The 20186-nt window shown below is 35.0% G+C and overlaps 1 protein-coding gene, 1 long non-coding RNA gene and 1 pseudogene across 2 annotated transcripts; 2 read left to right on the forward strand and 1 right to left on the reverse strand.

Annotated features, from left to right (window-relative positions):
- Nucleotides 1-288: 288 nt before the first annotated feature.
- LOC104728292 (uncharacterized) lies at nt 289-2501 on the forward strand (annotated as a pseudogene).
- Nucleotides 2502-6037: 3536 nt separating this feature from the next.
- Nucleotides 6038-10952, forward strand: LOC104724168 (LEAF RUST 10 DISEASE-RESISTANCE LOCUS RECEPTOR-LIKE PROTEIN KINASE-like 1.3). Its single transcript, XM_087473507.1, is given in 7 exon segments — nt 6038-7123; nt 8289-8354; nt 8357-8499; nt 8501-8987; nt 9294-9317; nt 9424-10056; nt 10133-10952. Coding segments are annotated over 7 exon segments (2751 nt in total). The 5' UTR covers nt 6038-6363; the 3' UTR covers nt 10771-10952.
- On the reverse strand, nt 7178-10749 carry LOC147934460 (uncharacterized). Its single transcript, XR_015571603.1, has 3 exons — nt 10165-10749; nt 8069-10067; nt 7178-7894 (listed from the first exon to the last, which is right to left on the reverse strand). It is a non-coding gene; the product is annotated as an uncharacterized LOC147934460 (long non-coding RNA).
- Nucleotides 10953-20186: the final 9234 nt, after the last annotated feature.

Raw genomic sequence — 20186 nt, forward strand, 5'->3', positions numbered from 1 at the left:
TTTTTGCAACTAATTAGCAACTGCCTAGTATTTCTTTTTCCAGTTTTTACAAAATTGTATTCAAGTAATGTTAAGTGTTTTGTATCTACATATATTTGAACAAGTTTATATTTATATTATAAGATATATGTCCACATAATGAATCTATTAGTGTATATTCCATATCTTGTATTAAGTGTTACATGTATTATACAACAAACATCTTCTAAAGTTGTATAATGTTCAAATTTTCTTGCTAATATTTTTATTTCTTCTCTGACCTTGTTTTTTTTTGAGTCTTTAATTACAATGTCAATGGTTACAAGTCAAAATTTAAACTTTTTGGCTTTCAAAAACCAAATAGGCTTATCTCTACTAATATTGGGTCACAAAGTTGTCACAATTTGTGACTAGTTTGCAACCATTTTTATTTTTTTCTGACTAATTTGTGACTGACCTGAGTATCACCGTTTTGCGACTATTGTTTTGTGACTAATTTGTTACGGAGCTCTGTACCACCAACAACCGCCTCCGTACCACCAACAACAGCCTCTGTACCACCAACAACAGCCTCCGTACCAGCTTCCCCAGCATCAACAGCAACCGAACCCGATTCCCCAACATCAAGCTCCGCCTCTGATTCCGGAGCATCAACCACCGCCGCCGCCTCAGAATCCAGATCTAGAGGCGCCTATTAATCAAGACTACCAACAGCTATTAGATGATTTGTTGGTTCTTCCTGGACGACAACATCTACCACTCTTGAGTCCATATCCTCTCCCCGACGTTGAGACGATATGGTGAGAAATCTCTTTCTTTTTCTTTCCGGTTCATGTCTGAGAAATTATTGTGTATCAGTTTTGACTTCTCTGTTCACTTAGTTTTTGGAGTACATCACTTAGGTTGTTGTTCTTGATTCTGAATTTAAGTTTGATTAAATATAGCTTGGTTCTCTCTTGTGTACTTGAATATTGTGTTTCTAGATTAACATGCTGCAGGTTTGTTTTGGTTTTATATTCTTTACCTTCATCTAATAGCTGCTAATATTTGTCTAATAGGTTTGATCGGGACAAAGGAAAACTGGCCCGAGTGATAAGTGGAATACTTCGAAAGAAGTTTGATGGTCCTTACTACAGCTGGAAGGTTACACCTACACACATTCAAGAACGATACTTCAGAACGTTTGCGGTAATTACCGTTTAAAGTTTTTTTTTTATGACTACATTAGAAGAATCATTCATACTTAGCTTAACAATATTGTATTGTGTATTGTGTATTGTGTAGCGGAAGTACAACTGGGACAGTGGGATTACTGAGGTGGTGAAAGAAAACTTCATAAGGGTCGCCAAAAGAAGGATCAAAGGAATTGTGAGCCAAGCAAAGAAAAGTGGTGAGCATCCAATTTGGATTGGGCCAACACTTTGGGTCGAAATGATGGAGCACTGGAACACTCCCGAGTCTATTGAAAAGAGCACTATTGCTTCCCAGTCCAGAAATTCTGATCGTGGCGGGCTTGGCGTCCATAAACACTTATCCGGACAGAAATCGTACTTGCAAGTACAACTAGACTTGGTAAGGAGTTAGTAATGCATTTGTAGCTGCCTTTACTTTTTACATGTGACACTAGTAACTTTTTTTTGTATCATTACAGGAGGATAAATTGGCTCGCCCTGTATCACTTGTTGAAGTTTTTATGGCAACTCATACAAGGGCAGATGGAACTTTTGTTGATGCAAAGGCTAAACAAGTAGCTGAAGATTATGAGAAGAACTTAGAAGAGACATTGAATCAGCTTGATGCCGATGATCTTCATGGTTCAGACCATTCACCTGAAAATCTACTCAACGGACCCTCACCATTCAAGATAAAGATGACATATTTCTCAAGGTATTTCTCGACTTTCTTTTCGTGATGATGATTGTGTGGGTTTGTGATGTTGATTCTCGCTTTTGCTCAGACTTATTGTCTAGTTTTGCTAATGTTCATTGGTCTACATTTTTTGGTTCCGGTTTTCCTATCTCAGCTTGAATATTCATGGAACATTAACATTATCTGTTTCAATCTAATTGGTTTTGCTTCTTTTGTGTGTTTAGAGTACTGTCACAGATGACAAGGGAAAACCCTTTGGACTTGGCCAACTAGCTGAGACGATCAACAAAGGGAAGAGAAAAAAATGTTATTCAACCGCTTCTTCACCGTCAATCATAGAGTTGCAAGACCAACTTGAAGCTGCTCGTGTTAAGCTCGTAAAAGTTGATGAAGAAAATGCTAGGCGTGATGAGGAGCAACGCCTCGCTCAAAGTCGTATAACAAGCTTGGAGATGGTAGTCTCCTACTTAAAAAACACTTACCCTGGGTTCAGCGACTTTATGGCTAATGCGACAACACCACCTCATCAACAACAAGCCACAGCAGCTAACGCAACTGTCGACGGACCAGCAGAGGGACCAGCCAACGGACCAGCCAACGGACCAGACACTTCACCATTGTCCAACACTTCGTCAACCTTTCCTTTGCCTTAGAAAACTTTCATAACTTGTTTGTGAATCATATTATGGTTTTTTGTTAGGATGCTTTATGGATGTTTACATGCTTTTTGTAAGGATGTTTGCAGGTTTTTTGGTACAATTGTTTGGGGTATAATCCTAATCTAAAATCGGTTTTAGTATTTGATTTTAGTTTTTTTTTTTTTAAATTTCAACAAAACAGTAACAAATCAGATGCTATAAACTCACCCTTTTGTGACCATGAACATTAGTAAGCAGAATGTAAAATGTTGCATATTGGTTGCTAATTTGTGACCCTATTCTGAGACAAGAACGTTGCAAATCTACAACCAAACAAATCGTCATAACTCAGTCCCTAATGTGTACTATCAATAACGGTATCAAAGTAGTCGCTAACACTCCAGGTTGCTATTTAGTCTCTAATTACGACCACTCAGGGTTGTCGCTAATATACGACCATTATTTGTACTCGCTAATCCGTGGCAAATAACCGACCACTTTGTGACGGTATTTATTTGCGACCAAATTTTAGCGACCGTTTCAGTTAGTCCTTCATTTGTCGTAAACAGCGACTTTAGGACCACTTTGTGACGATTTTGATGGTCACAAAAAGCATGTTTTCTTGTAGTGTTATCTTCCGCTGACCCTACGTAGATAAGCTTCCACACTAGATCTGTATCAAAACGAAGAAACACTATCTCATACGCTGAAAGATAACATCATCCTTACAAGGATGCAATCATCACCAGCAATTACTAATATTAGCAAGCACAGAAACTCGAATGAATTAGTACCTGAACACAATAGCTACTTTTTGAACAACTGACAACCAGAAGATTTTCATACACATGGTGAAATACCATTTAAGAAGCGTATACGCATGTCCATCATGTTCGTAGGGTCAAGGTTTCCAGCTTCATACCCATTGTGAGGATTGTTAACTTCTCCCCTTTCTAAATATTTCGAATATGTGGGACAAATCATAAAACTATTTACACCATTTTACCTTATAATCTTAAAACTTTATATTTAATTTTTATAGAAAATTAATATACTGAAATTAGATATAAAAACTTAATATGTACTGTTTGATTGGTTATTAAAAAAATTGAAGATTTTTAAAGTATTTTTGGTTTTAAAAAGTAATTAAAGTGCAAAGATTATTATTTGACATTTCTACTCGTAATTATTACTATTAACTTTGTCTTTGGAACATTTATTTGCAATGGAAATTTGATGTAAAATTTGATAAAGGATATGGTTAATTTTTTTTAAAAAATTTATTTTGTCAACCACACGTTATATTAGAAAATAACTCCAAGATTGGTTCCCCAAACCGGAGAGAAAGAGTTTACAAATACAGCTTCTGAAACTAATAAGCGCGAGGAACGGACAAAACAATCTGCCCTCACGTTAGCCGTACGCGGGATCTTGCTAAGGGTGAAGGCAGGAAAGGACGATCGAAGTAAACTGAAGTCATCCAGCAGGTTAGAGAACGCGGGCCATTCCTCCAGAGATTGCACCATCACCACCAGCTCTGCACAGTCAGACTCAAAACTGGAACAGTCCACGCCTGCCGCTAGGAGAGACTCCATCGCCCAGATCAAAGCTTGTAACTCAGAATGTAGGGGTGAATGAGTTCGTTTGTGACATTTTGCTCCCAGGAGTAGTATTTTGTCCTCCCTGTTACAAAAACACCAACCGAAACCCACAAAAGGATCAGAAACCTTCCAGGATCCATCAACCTGACATCGGGGAGAAGGGTCCTGGACTTCCTAAGTTACCGAAGTATCTGTGGATCCCCTTGGGAAAGACTTCGCCTCCTCCCACAATATTTTATCATTAACCGCCTGATTTATAATATCCATTGCGCTGCCTCTGTACCGCTAAAATTTTTTTTATTCCTATCCTTCCAAATTAACCATAAGATCCAAAGTAAATGGGAACTGATATCCGAGACTTCCGATTGAGATGTCGCCCGCCAAAACAAAAATTCTAAATTCGTGAAAACTGAACCATATGGAAAGCCATCGGGTGATAATAAGACCGGTGAAAAATCCCAAATCAAACGAGCTCGAGGGCATTCGAATAAAGCATGATTTATCGTCTCCACCTCTGACCCACACCGAGTACATAGTGGATCGCAGCGGACACCCCGATGAGCAAGTCGATCCAACACTGGAAAAGTACCAGAGGCTATCTGCCAGAGAAAATGTTGAACCTTAGAGGGAGCATCAAGTTTCCGAGCATGTGCCCGAAGAGCCGTACATGTCGGCCTGAACTCAACTTCTTTAACTAAACCTCGTGCAAGCCGATAGCCGGATTTTACCGAATATTTCTCTGATTTAGTATAATGCCAAATTAACCTATCCGGTTTAAATGTTTTACTGATCTCCATACTCCGAATAATCTGAATATCCGCCGAATCCATGAACTCCTCAAATATAGGCAAATGCCAATCCAGAGTCTGTGGGTTTATCAAATGGTTAACCATTAAATTAGGGTGGAGCAATCTCCCTCTACCAGAAGCTGGTCTTGGTTGACTATCCGGTATCCAAGGATCCTGCTATACCGAGACGTTGCATCCAGATCTTATCGCCCATCTTGCATCTTGTTCTACTAAACCTTTTGTTGAAAAAATATTTCTCCAAGCAAACGAAGGAGAATATGGTTTTTTAACCAGTAGAGGGTGTTTATTCCTCAAATATCTACCTCACATAACACGGGCCATTAGGGTATGTAAAGATTAGTAAGGGTATATAAAGATTAGAGTATATGTGTTTTCTTTTTAATGTAGTTATCAATTAGTATTTTCTTTCGAAATATGATTAAGTAAACGTGGTTGTTGTAAAAGTACTACGTTAGTATTACTATACTATACTAGGATTTAACCGCGGGAAAGTAATTTTTACACAATTTAAATTTAATTAACTTAATTTGGCGTTCTAATAAAATGATTATTTAGTTGTAGCACCCGGTTAATAATATTGTACATTTGACTTTACTCTTTAGTCAAAAATTTGTATGGTAAAATTAATATAAAATTGAACATTACTTTTTAGTCTAAAGTTTACATACTCATACGAAATTTATTATTTATTTTTAATATTTAGAAGTTAAAAAATCCAAAAAAATTTGGCTGTGTATACCAATACGAAGAGCTATTAGATTTATTTTACAAATTGTTTTGTTAAAATCAAAATTTTTTTACCTCTCTACATGAATAGTTACTTCTATTGATTTGAAGTCTATGCCGACAAGTCAACCTTCTAGCTTCAGTTTCTATCTAATCAAGCCAATAATGTATTCTCCCCTCTCAAATAGAGTGAGCCAATTTCTTAGATTTTTATAATTGTTGTTGGCATATTTCTGTATGAAATTAACTTTTCTTTTTCCAAAAAAAAATATATTTCTGTATGAACGTAATATGCTGTTTCTAAATAACAACATTACAAAGACAAAGACGACAAAAAAATAAAAAAAAATAACAACATTACAATACTAGAATTGGAACCCTACTTTATCACTTCTTCTTCCAAGAAATATTTGTCTGGAACAGTTTTTCTTATACGTTACCAGGTTTTTCCACAGTGAAAAAGGCTTTAGTTGATTTGGATGACTTATTACAAACAAAAACAAACTTGGAAAAGTCTTCTAAAGTCAACTAAACAAAGACGTGCGATTAAATTCTCAAAAGTCTAAATCTATATATATCATTTTCAATGTTGACTTGGTCGTTTAGAAAATTCCACTAGCTCTCTCCTTGTCTCCACTTGATTTTATATTCTGGTTTATTTTTTTTTAATCAAATTATTATCTACTCTGCTTTAACTCGAACCAACCCCCAGAAAAAGAAACAACTTTTCAGATATCAATCATGTTCTCTCCAGTACTCTTCAGATTCTCTAAACCCGATTCTTTTCTGGTCTTGCTCTTTTTCTTGACCTCTTTTCACCATCTAACTTATGCTTTAAGTAAACCAGAGGGTAGCTTATGTGATACTCTTTTTGAGTGTGGGGATTTCACAGCCGGTTTCCCTTTCTGGGGAGGGGGTCGACCAGAACCATGTGGTCATCCTCTTTTGGTGCTTCACTGTCACGAGAGCAAGATTTCCCTGATTATCTCAGGTCAGATGTACCGTGTTCTCCAAATAGACAATTCATCTAACACTCTTAGACTTGCGAGGCAAGACTTTTTAAATGAATCATTCTGCTCTGCTACATTCACCGGCACAACGTTGACTCCTGAACTCTTTGAGCTTTTGCCAGACTATAAGACCCTCTTTGTTTACTACCTCTGTAACCCTACATATCATAATCCCACAAATTTCTCATGTCCAAAAATTGGTCTTGCCTCGGTGCATCAGGATAATAACTACCATGAACACTGTAGCGCGAGTTTCAACATCACTGTTCCCACGAGTTATGATCTGGGCGAGGATGCTTTGAATTTGACCCATTTAGGAAGTGTACTAAGATATGGATTCAAGGTGAAGCTGAAGATTGATGAGAGACAGTGCCAAGGATGTCAAACCAGTGGTGGAATCTGTGAATACCATGTTGCAACTCCGGTTTGTTGCAAGAGAAACTCGTCATCAGAAATCAAATGCACTTCAATGATTCCATCTGGTACCACTGGTAAGTTTCTGAACTATCAGAAAGTTTCTTATGCAGAACATATTAGTTTCCTCCTTTTCAAATTTGTGCGTATTATTACGATGCAACTAGACTTAAAAACAGAAATTTACAGATTGCTCAAAAATCTGAACAAGACTTGTCCATCTGCAGCCTCCACTATTACACAAAACAAAACTATAATCCCCTTAGTTCTGCAATTGGATTGAACTCCCAACCATATATTATATACAACTTGCTAATCACCAAGAACCACACGGTCCACGGCTCATACTACATTTTCCGCAACCCCTCTAACAAAAGTCAAAGTTTTCATTCCTTTCAAATCTTTCTCTGTTGGTTTAGCAGAGCCTCTGCTGCAGAGGCATAACTTACTTCTTCGTGAGCTCAAGATGGGAGGTAGAAAACTTGAGTAGTCTAAAAAGTCTTTATCTGCCCCCAGCAACTTGACATAAACAACTTTCATCGAGCCATTTTTCAGGGTATGGAAGTCTTCCTTACAATGAAACTGTCTCCTTCCTTTATCACAAATCTTTAGACTCTTTTCCACGGTAAATACTAAAAGACTCTTCATTCTCTCCACATATCTTTAGATGCCTTCACATATGAAACTGACAAAGAAAGTGACAACTACGGTCAAGTCTTTCTTGTTTCTTTTGATGCCCTTTTGGAGATTTACCTCATTAGTCTATTTCTATCCCCTTTTCTACTTTGCCTGGATTTTCCCAGTAAATTTCTTGCACCGGGACTAATAGTTGTTTCAAGCCTTTAGTCCTACAAAAACAGTAGAAACTAATATTTCAATAACAACCAAGAAAAATAAAATCTATTAAATAATTTAATATCCTGACTGTCTCGTATGTACCAGTCTATTCCAAGACTTAGTCATCCTAACCCACCTAATTCCAAAGAAATTTCCCTCTGGAAATAAAGAAAAAGAAACCTTACCGTAGTTTTCTTTTCTTTATATAAAACCACAAGACTTGGACAAAAGCAATTCACTTCCTCATCTGCCTTTTTTAATTCCTCTTTCTTCTTCAGTTCTTCATCATCTTCTTATTCATCGTTAAGGCAATGAAAAAAACAGAGGAGATCACCATGATCAATATTTCTCTGTCTTATACAATCATATGGGCGTTCTTTGTGATCCCCACGTGTGTTTTATCAGTTCATGATCGTCACAAACACTGTTCTCCTTTGTTTAAATGCGGCAATCATACAGAGCTCTATTATCCATTTGGACACCTGACAGAGAAGAGTCCGGTCACCCGGATTTCGAAGTCAACTGCAGCGGAGATCTCGCAGAGTTTAATATATCCTTGGTTGAGTTCCAAATCCTTGAGATGAACTATGAGTCTCGTATAATAAGACTTGCCAGAAAAAGATTATCTCAACAATCTTTGTCCCGAGGACTCTGAGAGCGCACCAATCAACCAAGATGTTCTTCCATTTTATAAAGACACTAAATTGCTAACTCTCTTCTACGACTGCCATGTTCCAACTGAAGATTTTCATCCCGGTGATCACATTAGTCAGCTGCAGTGTGGGGATGATACTGATGAGAAAATTTACTTTATGAGAAAAGAGATCTCATCTTCACAGGAGTTGGTTGGAGCAAACGAGTTTAGTTCAGCCTGCAAAAAGACCATCGAACTTCCAGTTTCTCGATCTGATCTGAAAACAGCAGAGATAAATCAGAGTACGGAGACTATAAAGAAGGCTCTTGGTAAGGGTTTCGAGGTTAGATTCAACAGTGATTGTTCCCGTTGCGTAAACTCAAAGGGTTCTTGTGGATATAATCAGCACTCGAGAGAATTCGTTTGCTATTGTATAAACGAGCCTCACAAGCATACTTGTGGAAATATGGGTAATATTTCTTCTGCTTCGTTTTTCTGGATAGTTCGACTGATTTATGTTAATCTGTATCTTAGTTTGGTCTGGATAGTTCGACTGATTTAACCATATATGCTAATGTACTTCCACAAGAACCAGATCTTCTCCCTTCCTCAACCTCTGCAACCCCCCCCCCCCCCCCCCCCCTTTCGCTGGAACTTAGTTTAGCTAGCATGGACATGATTCACATTCCTTTTCTCAAGCTTTGTTTCATTCATGATTCTATATTCTATCTTCAATTTGAACTGACATTTTTCTCATGGTTTTCAATTTCATGCAGGACTCTCCAAAAAAGCGAAAATAGGTAGATTTGTCTATCCTTTACCTTTCATGGGAGTACGAACATACCTCAGAAACAGTACAATCTAATGAAGCTCTTATCTTTTCCTTTTCTTTTTTTGTTTCTCTAGGCATCGGTTTTGCTTGTGGATTCTTGGGTGCCATTCTTTTCGTCGGGTGTTTGCTCTGCATCTTCATCCGGAGAAGGATGAAACTGGCAGGTCAACACACAAACAAAGGCATATCAACAGCAACGACTTACTCGAGCAATACAACGTCAAACACACCAACTTCCACAACAATATCCGGCAGCAATCACTCTCTTGTCCCTTCAATGTCTAACCTTGCAAACAGCGTCTACTTTGGCGTTCAAGTCTTCAGCTACGAAGAACTGGAGGAAGCCACTGAAAATTTCTCAAAAGAGCTTGGAGATGGAGGCTTCGGTACTGTCTACTACGGTACACTAAAAGACGGACGAGCTGTAGCAGTAAAACGACTCTTCGAAAGATCATTAAAACGCGTTGAGCAATTCAAGAACGAAATCGAGATCTTGAAGTCGTTAAAACACCCAAACCTAGTCATCCTATACGGATGCACAACAAGACACAGCAGAGAGCTACTCCTAGTATATGAATACATCTCCAATGGCACACTAGCTGAACATCTCCATGGAAACCAAGCACAATCTCGTCCTCTTCTCTGGCCTACTCGACTCCAAATCGCTATTGAAACCGCAAGCGCATTGTCCTTTCTCCACACCAAAGGTAACACAAAACTAAACACACACATATGTATACACACAATGAGATTAGACTAATAATGAGAACTTCTCTGATTTAGGAATCATACACAGAGACGTCAAGACTACTAACATTCTTCTAGATAGCAATTACGAAGTGAAAGTCGCTGATTTCGGACTCTCACGGCTTTTTCCAACGGATCAAACTCACATCTCCACCGCACCACAAGGCACTCCAGGATATGTAGATCCTGAGTACTACCAATGTTACCGTCTCAACGAGAAGAGCGACGTGTACAGCTTCGGAGTCGTACTCACCGAACTAATCTCATCGAAAGAAGCTGTAGACATCACACGACACCGCCACGATATTAACCTAGCGAACATGGCGATTTCGAAAATCCGAAACGACGCCGTTCACGAGCTCGCGGATCTATCACTCGGATTCGAGAGAGATCCTTCGGTGAAGAAAGCGATGACGTCAGTTGCTGAATTAGCGTTCCGGTGTTTGCAGCAGGAGAGAGAGGTGAGGCCGTCGATGGATGAGATCGTTGAGGTTTTGAAAGGGATTCAGAAGGAAGGGATGCGAGATTCGAAAGATGTTGTGGTTGAGATTGATGTGAACGGTGGTGGTGATGAAGTTGGATTGTTGAAGCACGGTGTTGTTCCTCCGCCGTTATCGCCGGAGACTGATAAAATGACGGCGAGTAGTTCGAATACGACGGCGAGTTCGTTTTGAAGAGAGTAGTAGGAACTAGGAAGAGACTCTGGACCTTACGGAAGGTTCCTTTTGTCTGTAGATTAAAAAAAATATATATTGTTAACTTTCACCTTTTGACCTTTTGACTTTTTTTTGTGTATGTGTGTTAATTTGTTTGATTATGCACCAATAGAATCAATCCAACTATTTTTATTTATACATTACACATTAGAAATCACTTTATATCACAATATTATCAAAATAAAGTGAAGAAAATAGTGTTTGGTGTTTATGTGATCCATGCGAAAGCTTGTAATAATAATGCTTAATAGAATAATGCTATATAGTTAAAATATGAGAATACTCTCTAGTCTCTACATAATATATCTTTAGTTCTTTATAATTTTTTAAGTTTTTTTCTATTTTTTTTATTTTAAATTTTGATAAATTATAATTTTTCACTAAAAAAATAATTAAAAAATTCGCTAAACCCTTTGTAATGGCTCACTTTTCTTGTTATACACCTGATTTAATATCATGGCTCGTGCTGTCAACATTTATGCAAGATAAGCTACGTAAATGCTAACTCTCTACATTTTTAAAAACTTTTTCTTTCCGGTCCAAATATCGAGAAACTATCAAATGATTACTGCTCCGACGCCGGCGAAGCTACGGCTTCCTGGTTCTTTCTCTGTTGTCGTTTGCTTGCCCTGCTTCTTTCTATTCCTTTGTTAGTGCATATCTTAATCACTTCAAATAGCTCAGAATTATCCTCAAACCCTCTCACCCCCATTGAAAAGTTTCAATGTTTGATCCTTTTCCGGAAATAGACGGCGAGGGAGTTCTCTGTCGACCCTCATCCCGATTCAAGCCATCTTCCCAAATCCTCTGATGAGTCTAGTAAACCTGACGCCTCAACAAATGCACAGATCTGAACAAATTCTCGCCTTGCATGAATCTCTCTGTCTGGTGTGTAAGATGACGATGCACAGTGTTGTCACTTTCTGAATAAGAAGCTCAACTCTGCGAGAAGCTGTGATGATGAAGTTACCTTTGCTCCTTTCAAATCCTTTCCCGCTACAAAATCTTGGTACTCCAGACCTTTGCCGATCATGTCCCCACCGGTGTCTAGTGGCTCCAATCGGAATGTCTATTTGCTAGTACGCCGCCACTCCATCGCCACCTCCTGCTCAGCTGGTGAGATTCTAGGGTTCCCACTAATGGACCTGGATCCATTGTTACGCCCAATAACCACCATTTTCCCACTACCAAAAACAATGATCCATGTTCTCATCTTTTGAGGTCCAGATCTGTGTACTCAACCTCCTTACCAATGTTATCCCTTTGGATACATCCGTTCAAATATCTTGAATTCCTGCTGCCGAATTCTGCTTGGTCATTGCTTTATGAGCGTGTGAATTTGCTGGTCCACCTTCGACAATGTATGCCTAGCGTTAGAACATCTCTACCTAGATCTATTACTGAGAGTTTTAAGTCAAGTTCAACTTCTTTAGTACCGGTTATCTCTGCTTGGTCAAGTCGAGGAATCCTCGGTAGCAGAACATTGGTCTCTTCAGAGTTGCTTGATAGATATGTTTGTCAAGGTCAGTTTATTAGCTTTGGCCGGATGCTTGCTTTGTGTAACCATAACTATGAATCTGATCCGACAGCTTGCTTGAATCCTATTCTTAAACCCTTTGGTCCTTTGTATAATCTACCACCATTAGATCGAAAGCTTGGGTCTGTTGCCATTTTCTAGGACCAAACCGACTACAAGCTTTGTGTGGAATTCATTTACCTCCATGGCCATGAGCTTCATGTGAGTGATGACCTACCTGTTTTGTTACGGTTTGACACTCATTCCCTGCGAATCCCGGTTATAGCTTCATCTAGAATCATGAGGTATGTTCCTAAAAGTTTAAAGGTCTTTGACCATATGCTCTTGAACCCTCTCATGTTGGCAAAAAACCCCACAAGTGTTCCCCCCGTGGAACATCCTTTTACAAGCTCAAATGCGTTATCCGCTAGAGCCGCTTATGACCACCCGTTGGTCGAGAATTTCATGAAGCCTGACTTTGAGTACAAATCCGCTTTGGTTCCAATAGACTTTTCAAATATTGTAAAAAAATTTCAAGTTGAAAATCACTTTGTTAAGCTCATGGAGCCCTTATCTTTAACTTTCTATGTCTATCTTGAATCATGTTGTAAGAACTCACCTCTTTTTAAGGTTTAGATTGAATGAAAGTTTATGTTTTTCCGAAAAAAAATGACGTAAATGTGGATAAATCTGTTTAACCATTTTGATCAAACTCAGATCAATTTAAACATTTGATCGTAAAGTTGGGTAGATAATTAGACATTTGATGATATTTGTACACTTTTCAGTTACCCTATCGATTTTCTATTCATGATCTTTGCAGCGATTTTTAGTTCATTTTTTTAATCATGTATTCTGTTGTATTTGAGATCACCCAAACTTTCAGATCCTTGAGAATATAGTTAGCCCAAGAGAAATCTATATAATAATAACAATCCGAATAAATGCGATCAACATTTGTGTTTTTTCAATCGTACCCTTTGGTTTGGATATTTTCTGAAAAGTCGTGAGGGATCATTGAAACAGTTATTTATGAAAAGTTACAACTGTTCACTGTAAAGTTGTGTTGATTGGAACATTCATATCTTTTGAAATCTATATATATTTGTCTGTTTGAACTGTTTTTATTTTTTTTTTGTTATGACACAAAATCAACTAAAAATTCAATCTCAACGGTTTATATATTTTTCTAAATTATTTTCTAGCATTCATTCTTTTTAAAGTCAAGAAATTCTTAAAATTTCTTGATTTAACAAAAGATTTTTGGAATGATGAATCTAATTTACATCTTTTAGTTAATTTTAAATATAAAAATTTAATGAAAATACCTAGAGTGTTTTTCCAAGAGTTAGATGGATTACATAGTGAGTTTTTGGATTTGACTTTTCAATATGGTAACAATCCGAATAAATGCCACCAAAGGTTGTGTTTTTCAATAGTACCTTTTGGATAAGCTTCCAAAAAATCTGTAGAAATTTTAAATTATGTGTTTTATACAAAGTTGTGATTGTTCATTGTAACAGTTTTTTTGTAAAGTTGCAACTGTTCATTGTAGAGTTGTGTATATTCGAATATTCGTATCTTTTGAAATCTATATATATTTGTCTGTTTGAACTGTTTTCATTTTTTTTTGCCATGACACCAAATAATATAAAATTTCAATTTCAACGGTTTTTACAGCTCTCTAAATTATTTTCTAGCATTCATTCTTTTAAAAGTAAAGAGATTCCTCCAATTCTTGATTTAACAAGAGATTTTTGGAATGATGAATCTGATTTACAACTTTTAGTTACTTTTATACCTAGAGTCTTTTTCAAAGAGTTAAATGGATTATATAATAAGCTTTTGGATTTGACTTTTTAATATGGTAATAAAGATGTCTTCTACTTAAAAGTAGTTCATATGAGTTTGTAGGTATAATCAAGTGCACACACAACAATTGCAATTTTTCGTAGTACCTTTTCGTAAAAAAAATGTTTTTATTTGTTTTTTCTTAAAATTCAAACGGTTGTATATATTCATTGTAGAGTTGTGTTTTTTCACTATATTTTAATTATATTTTTTATCACAACTTTTTATTTTAATAGGTGTGTCTATTTAAATAGTCATGTCTATTTAAATAGTCATGCTTTTTGAACTCTCTTTATATTTGTCTCTTCATCACTAACTAACAAGTTCGTTAAAACAAATTTTCCATTTTATGTTGAGTCTAGATAATTGAATATATTCTATAATCTAACTAAAATTTTAGAAATGATTATAGCAATAGAGAAAATATACAACTTAATATTGAATTTACAATTTTATTTATTTATCTTAACTTTCCGTTAAAAAAATTATTTTAATATTTAAAAATAATAATAACAATCTGAATAAATAAGAACAACAGTTGAGACTTTTCATAGTACTTTTTTTGTAAAAAACTTGGTTTTATTTGTTCTTTTTAAAAAACTCAAATAGTTGTATTTGTTCATTGTAGAGTTGTGTCTTTTCACTATATTTTATTTATATTTTTTCATCACAACTTTCTGTTCTAATAGGTATGTCTATTTAAATAGTCATATATTTTGAACTCTCTATATATTTGTCTCTTCATCAATAACTAACAAATCATTGTTTTTGAAACAATTTTTTTATTTTATGTTAAATCTAAATAATTTGAATATTAATATCTAATATTCAATGTTATTCTATAACCATTTCTAAAATTTTAGTTATTCTATAACCATTATGAAATTATTTAAATTTTAGTTATTCTAAAATTTTAGAAATGGTTATAGAATAACATTGAAATAATCAAACTATTCTATTACATTCAAATAATTTCATAATGTATAGTTTTAAATTTTAAATTTAAATTATTATTTTTTTAAAAATACTTCCCCGCGACATCGCGGGGGGGGGGGGGGGGGGGGGGTTGAATCCTAGTATATATAATTAAATAATTTTCAAACATACTAAAAGTTTAACTACAAAATGCATAAACAAAAATCATATACATTTTCTTAGACAAAATGCCTATATCTCTACAAAATGACTAATGTTATATATAAGATAATGGATATACTCTCCATAAGATAATGGATATTAGAAGATAGTGGATACTCTCATCACCTCTTTAAAATTCTAACTTAATATTTTATTATTTTTGATTATTTCTTACTCTTTTAATAATAAAAAAAATAAGTAATTTGTTGTATCCTCCAAAAAAAAAAGTCAATCTAATGGCTCATTTTATTTACTGTAAATAGCTCACTTTTTCAGTAAAAACAAAAAAAAAACACAACAAGACTTATAAGAAAATCTTGAATTGTTCACGATATTAATTACTATATAATTTTTCTTTCTGAGCATAACTACTATTTTTACATCCACTATTGTACTAGACTTGTGCAACATATAAAAAGTGATAATCCATGAAAACAATTTCAAAAAGTAAAATGAGCATTGAGGTTAGTTTCAAATCTTTTTTCTTCAAAAATTTATGAAATTGGTTCCATTTTTTAATGTAAAAAAATGGATATAGTTCTAAATATTCTAAAATATGATAATATGACGTCAAGTTGGAGTACTGATTTTTTTTTTTTTTTTTTTTTTAATGGGAAAATATGAAGAAGTACTGTTTCTAATGCAACAATAATCCAATAAACTTACTTTAAATGTATGCTTAGAAGTTTAACACGTTAATGAAGATTGAAAATTTTATGAGGCAAGCTTAGTTTGGATGGAGTCATATTGTTAGACAAATAGTGTTCAGTCATTAATGTGCATATCATTCTTTTATATGTCAATTATTAAGTGTTTTCAAATATCTCTATATTAACACTAAATATTATATTTCTCATAAAATGTCTTTATGAATATAAATTATTAGAGAATTTATATCTACATGATGGAGAAGAGAACGACTTTGTCTGTTGTATTTTTACTTGACAAACTGTTGAATGAGATAAACTTATCAAATTGAATTGGTTCTTGATTAGCTAATGACTAAGAAATGGTAGTATAGTATTGCAAAACGAAATATCTTGCAAGAAATACTAGACTTGTAAATTAATAATCCAACTAAACTAGGTTGAGATACAAAGGAAGTCAGGTGACCAACATAGAAAATGCATAGACCTATCTAGCCAAAATGTTAACACGTAAAATTCAAGGTTCTATACTAACGTTACTGATCTTTGCTTTCACGGCCATCATTAACTAGATTCATTAGTCTATTACTCGTCAACAAGATAACTAACGAAAAACCATCAACGCAACTATTAATTTTTTTATTATAATTCATTTTTTGTATTCTCAAATCAAAAAAAGACATTACATGCAAGTGTTTCAAAAAGAAAAACAAAGATTAGGAGGTAAAAGATACTATATAAACAGACTTTTTCATATTCTCTAAAATATTTTATAAATAAAATCCAGTTATCAACATCCAAAAAAATAAACTTCGATAATTGATAGAGCTCCATAATGTCTTCTTTATCATTGTGCAAGATGCGGGACATAATAGACTTCTATTTTACCATAGAATTAGTTGTTGTGGTCTACATAAAAATAAAATCCTAAATTGAAAACCAAAACAATTTGAGGCTCAAAGGGAGGCCAAGCAATGCGATGCCCAGGGGTCCACACACAAAGGGGCACACTTTATTATAAAAAGGGCTTATAATTTTCATATTATCAAAAAGAGGTCCATAATCTCTTTTATATTATAAAAAAGTCCATAGTTTTTTGTATATTCTGATGTCAAAAAAATATATATAACCAAAAAATAAATCTATAATTTTCATATTACCAAAAAAAAGTCCTGAATCTTCTCGTGTGTTTATATATTATCAAAATAAAATCAAGAAAATTTCTAATACATAATATATAGGGGTCAAAAAAAAAAATTGATCTTTTGTAAAAAATTTTGCCCAAAGGCCCCAAAAATTCTTGAGCCGGCACTGGTTTTAGCTACACGTACAGATCAACTGCAACTACATAATCATAAAAGTATATGAATGTCAACCTCCTCTTAGAAGGAGAATCCTATTCATTTAAAATTAAAATTAACTTTAAATATCCATAACCAATCTCATCTCATCTGGCTTATGTGAAGATGTGGGTGCCACTAACTCATATTTGCTCCGTTTATGTGAATTCACCATAGCTCCACAGCTCATTAGTACTTTTACTTAGCCATTGGAATTTTTAATAGAAAAAACGAAAAAAACAGAGGTGTTTTGAAACTCTGATGCAAGTTATTTATCATCTTAAATACTAAATCTAATAATAAGTTGAGAAAACTTTGAAAAAGTTCATCTAATGTTAAATATCTGGATGCATGATTGCATGAAGACTACATAATTAAAAAAAAAAAAACTACACAATTTTCCTTTAACCGATAATTAAAACAATGTATTTTACAAAAAAAAAAACATTATGTACGACTTGGAAAACCAATAGATCATAATGTTTGGTAGACAAACAGAAAATAGGTTAGTCATCAAATGTTCATAATATTTTAAACATTTTAAAAAGTTTTAATTTTTTTTATTAACAAAATAATGTAAGTCCATTTAAAATTCAAATCACAACATATAGACAAAATTTTAGATTTTCATTAACTTTAAGTATTATATGATAATTTAAAATAATAAAAAATCAAATAAAATGATGGAAGAATCATAATTTTAAATCTTAAACAAATACTCTGAATATCTATACTATTAATTGTATATGACAATTTATAATTTTATTATCAATGTTCAAATCTTTAGACGGCTTGTTGGTTATATGGATAGTAAAAAGTCAATTGTAGGAGTTATTTGGAATTTTGGGTACATGTATATAGCATCTATTTCATATTTACCCTTACTGACATTCCTTGTAATATCTTACAAACTATATTTTTTTAAAATGTAATTCAAAAATAAATATAGATATTTATTCATCAAACTTAATAATAACTATCGGTGTTTTAATATAATTTAACTCTATCAAGTATCCAATATGTAATTCTATCATATGATCTATAATTTATAAATAATTATGAAAAAAAAATTCTAATGAAGAAATCACCATATGAATTTTAAAATTATGTTACATCAATGGTTTGTATGTTTATGTTTATTACATAAACATAGGTTAAAGAAAAGATTATTATAAAATTTTAAAATACAAAATTTTGAATTATACTTTTTAGTCATAATTTTAGGAAAATACTACTAATGTATATCATTATTATTGAAGTACACTTTTTAAAGAATCCTTTACTTTGTAAAATATTACAAGGGATGTCATTGATTTAATGAACAAATTAGGAAGTTCAATAGAAGTAAATATGGTATAGAGAAATATTTATATTCATGTATCCAAAAAACTTTTACAATTATGTATATACTATCCATATAACCAAACATAAATAATATATTTTAATATTTATTATAAAATTAGAAATATCGACATAATTGATAAGATAAATATTTCGAATTTTTTTGGTAAGATTTAGTATAGCAGAGGATGTTGAATATCTTTTCGGCCAATGTTGTCTCAGCAGGCTTATGAACACTCCAAAGAACGCTTACAGAGAGGAAACCATCCAGCTTCTAAGCTCCTTTCAAGTTCACCTGTTCGCCGATGCGCCTGAGATGGAGTCGGATGGCAGTTTAGGCTATTTCACGTTTATGATACATGGTCAGACTTACAGCCTTACTGTGAGGCAGTTTGAGGAAGTGTTTGGATTCACTAGTGGGACAAGCACTGCACCGGAAATCGACAGGGAAGAAGCATCGTCGTTATGGGCGACGATTAGCACAGAGCAACCCTTCAACGCCTCAAGGTCAAAAGGGATGTTAATAAGAAGACCAGTGTTGAGATACTTCCACAGGGCTATTTCTAACATCTTCTACGCGAAAGATATCATTGGACTTGTCACCAGGGCAGAGCTCGACATGTTGGATTTGGCACTCAAGGACCCTTTGAAGAAGACTACAGAGGGTGTTATGCTTAGAGGTGACGCATCAGACACATCATTCGCCTTCTTCTTGTTGAACCATCTGCAGACTTACAAGGCGTGGGTGGTGAGACTGAACAAAACTCATTCTCCTGGAGTTATATGTATGGGAGGGGCTGTGACATGGATCTTTGAAGCAGTAGGCTTCCTCTCCCTTCGAACTCGTTTCCACCGCGTTGGATAGATATGAACCACCTAAAACAGATTCACACTCTGGAGTGGGAGCACAAGAATGGAAAGTTTGTCTACAGATTTGTTCACCCAGAGGTTGATGAAGCAAGGATTCTCCTTCCTTGTGCGACACTAACAACGATCTTGTACGGCGAGAACATTGAATTTATTCCTGATAGAAGCTTTTGTAGGTTGAGGGTGAGGATCAGAGAATAGAGATCTCTGCAGAAGAAGACACTTCGATGGAAGAGGATCCAAAATACTACCGCCATGAAAGGTATCACTTTGACGAGTACACAACACCCAGACTAGGAAGGGGTGTTTAGGCGGCTCATGAGCGGCTCAACAAGCTCCAACGCTGGGGCAAGGCAAGGGAGAAGGCATACAAGTCCTTCAAGACAACTATTACACACTTCATGAGTAAGTTTAGTTGCACTTCTCGCATAACTGCTATCCCAATGCCTTTCTCAGGATGTCATGCCAATACAGGGACATTTGTCTACATGTCTTTAGCCAACTCGCTTTGCACTTCACTCTACAGCACGTCAGTCTGCTTACACGCCACAGACGCAGCAACCCTCTCCAGCTCGACCATAGCTCTCCTCTCATAAGCCTCTGGAGAAATCGAGAAGGTTGTTAAAGAAAGCTAAGAAGGGAACTTCATCAAGTCACCTAGTAGAGCATTAACAA

This window comes from Camelina sativa, chromosome 11, assembly GCF_030686135.1.
Source record: "Camelina sativa cultivar CO46 ecotype springtype chromosome 11, ASM3068613v1".
Classification (NCBI taxonomy): domain Eukaryota; kingdom Viridiplantae; phylum Streptophyta; class Magnoliopsida; order Brassicales; family Brassicaceae; genus Camelina; species Camelina sativa.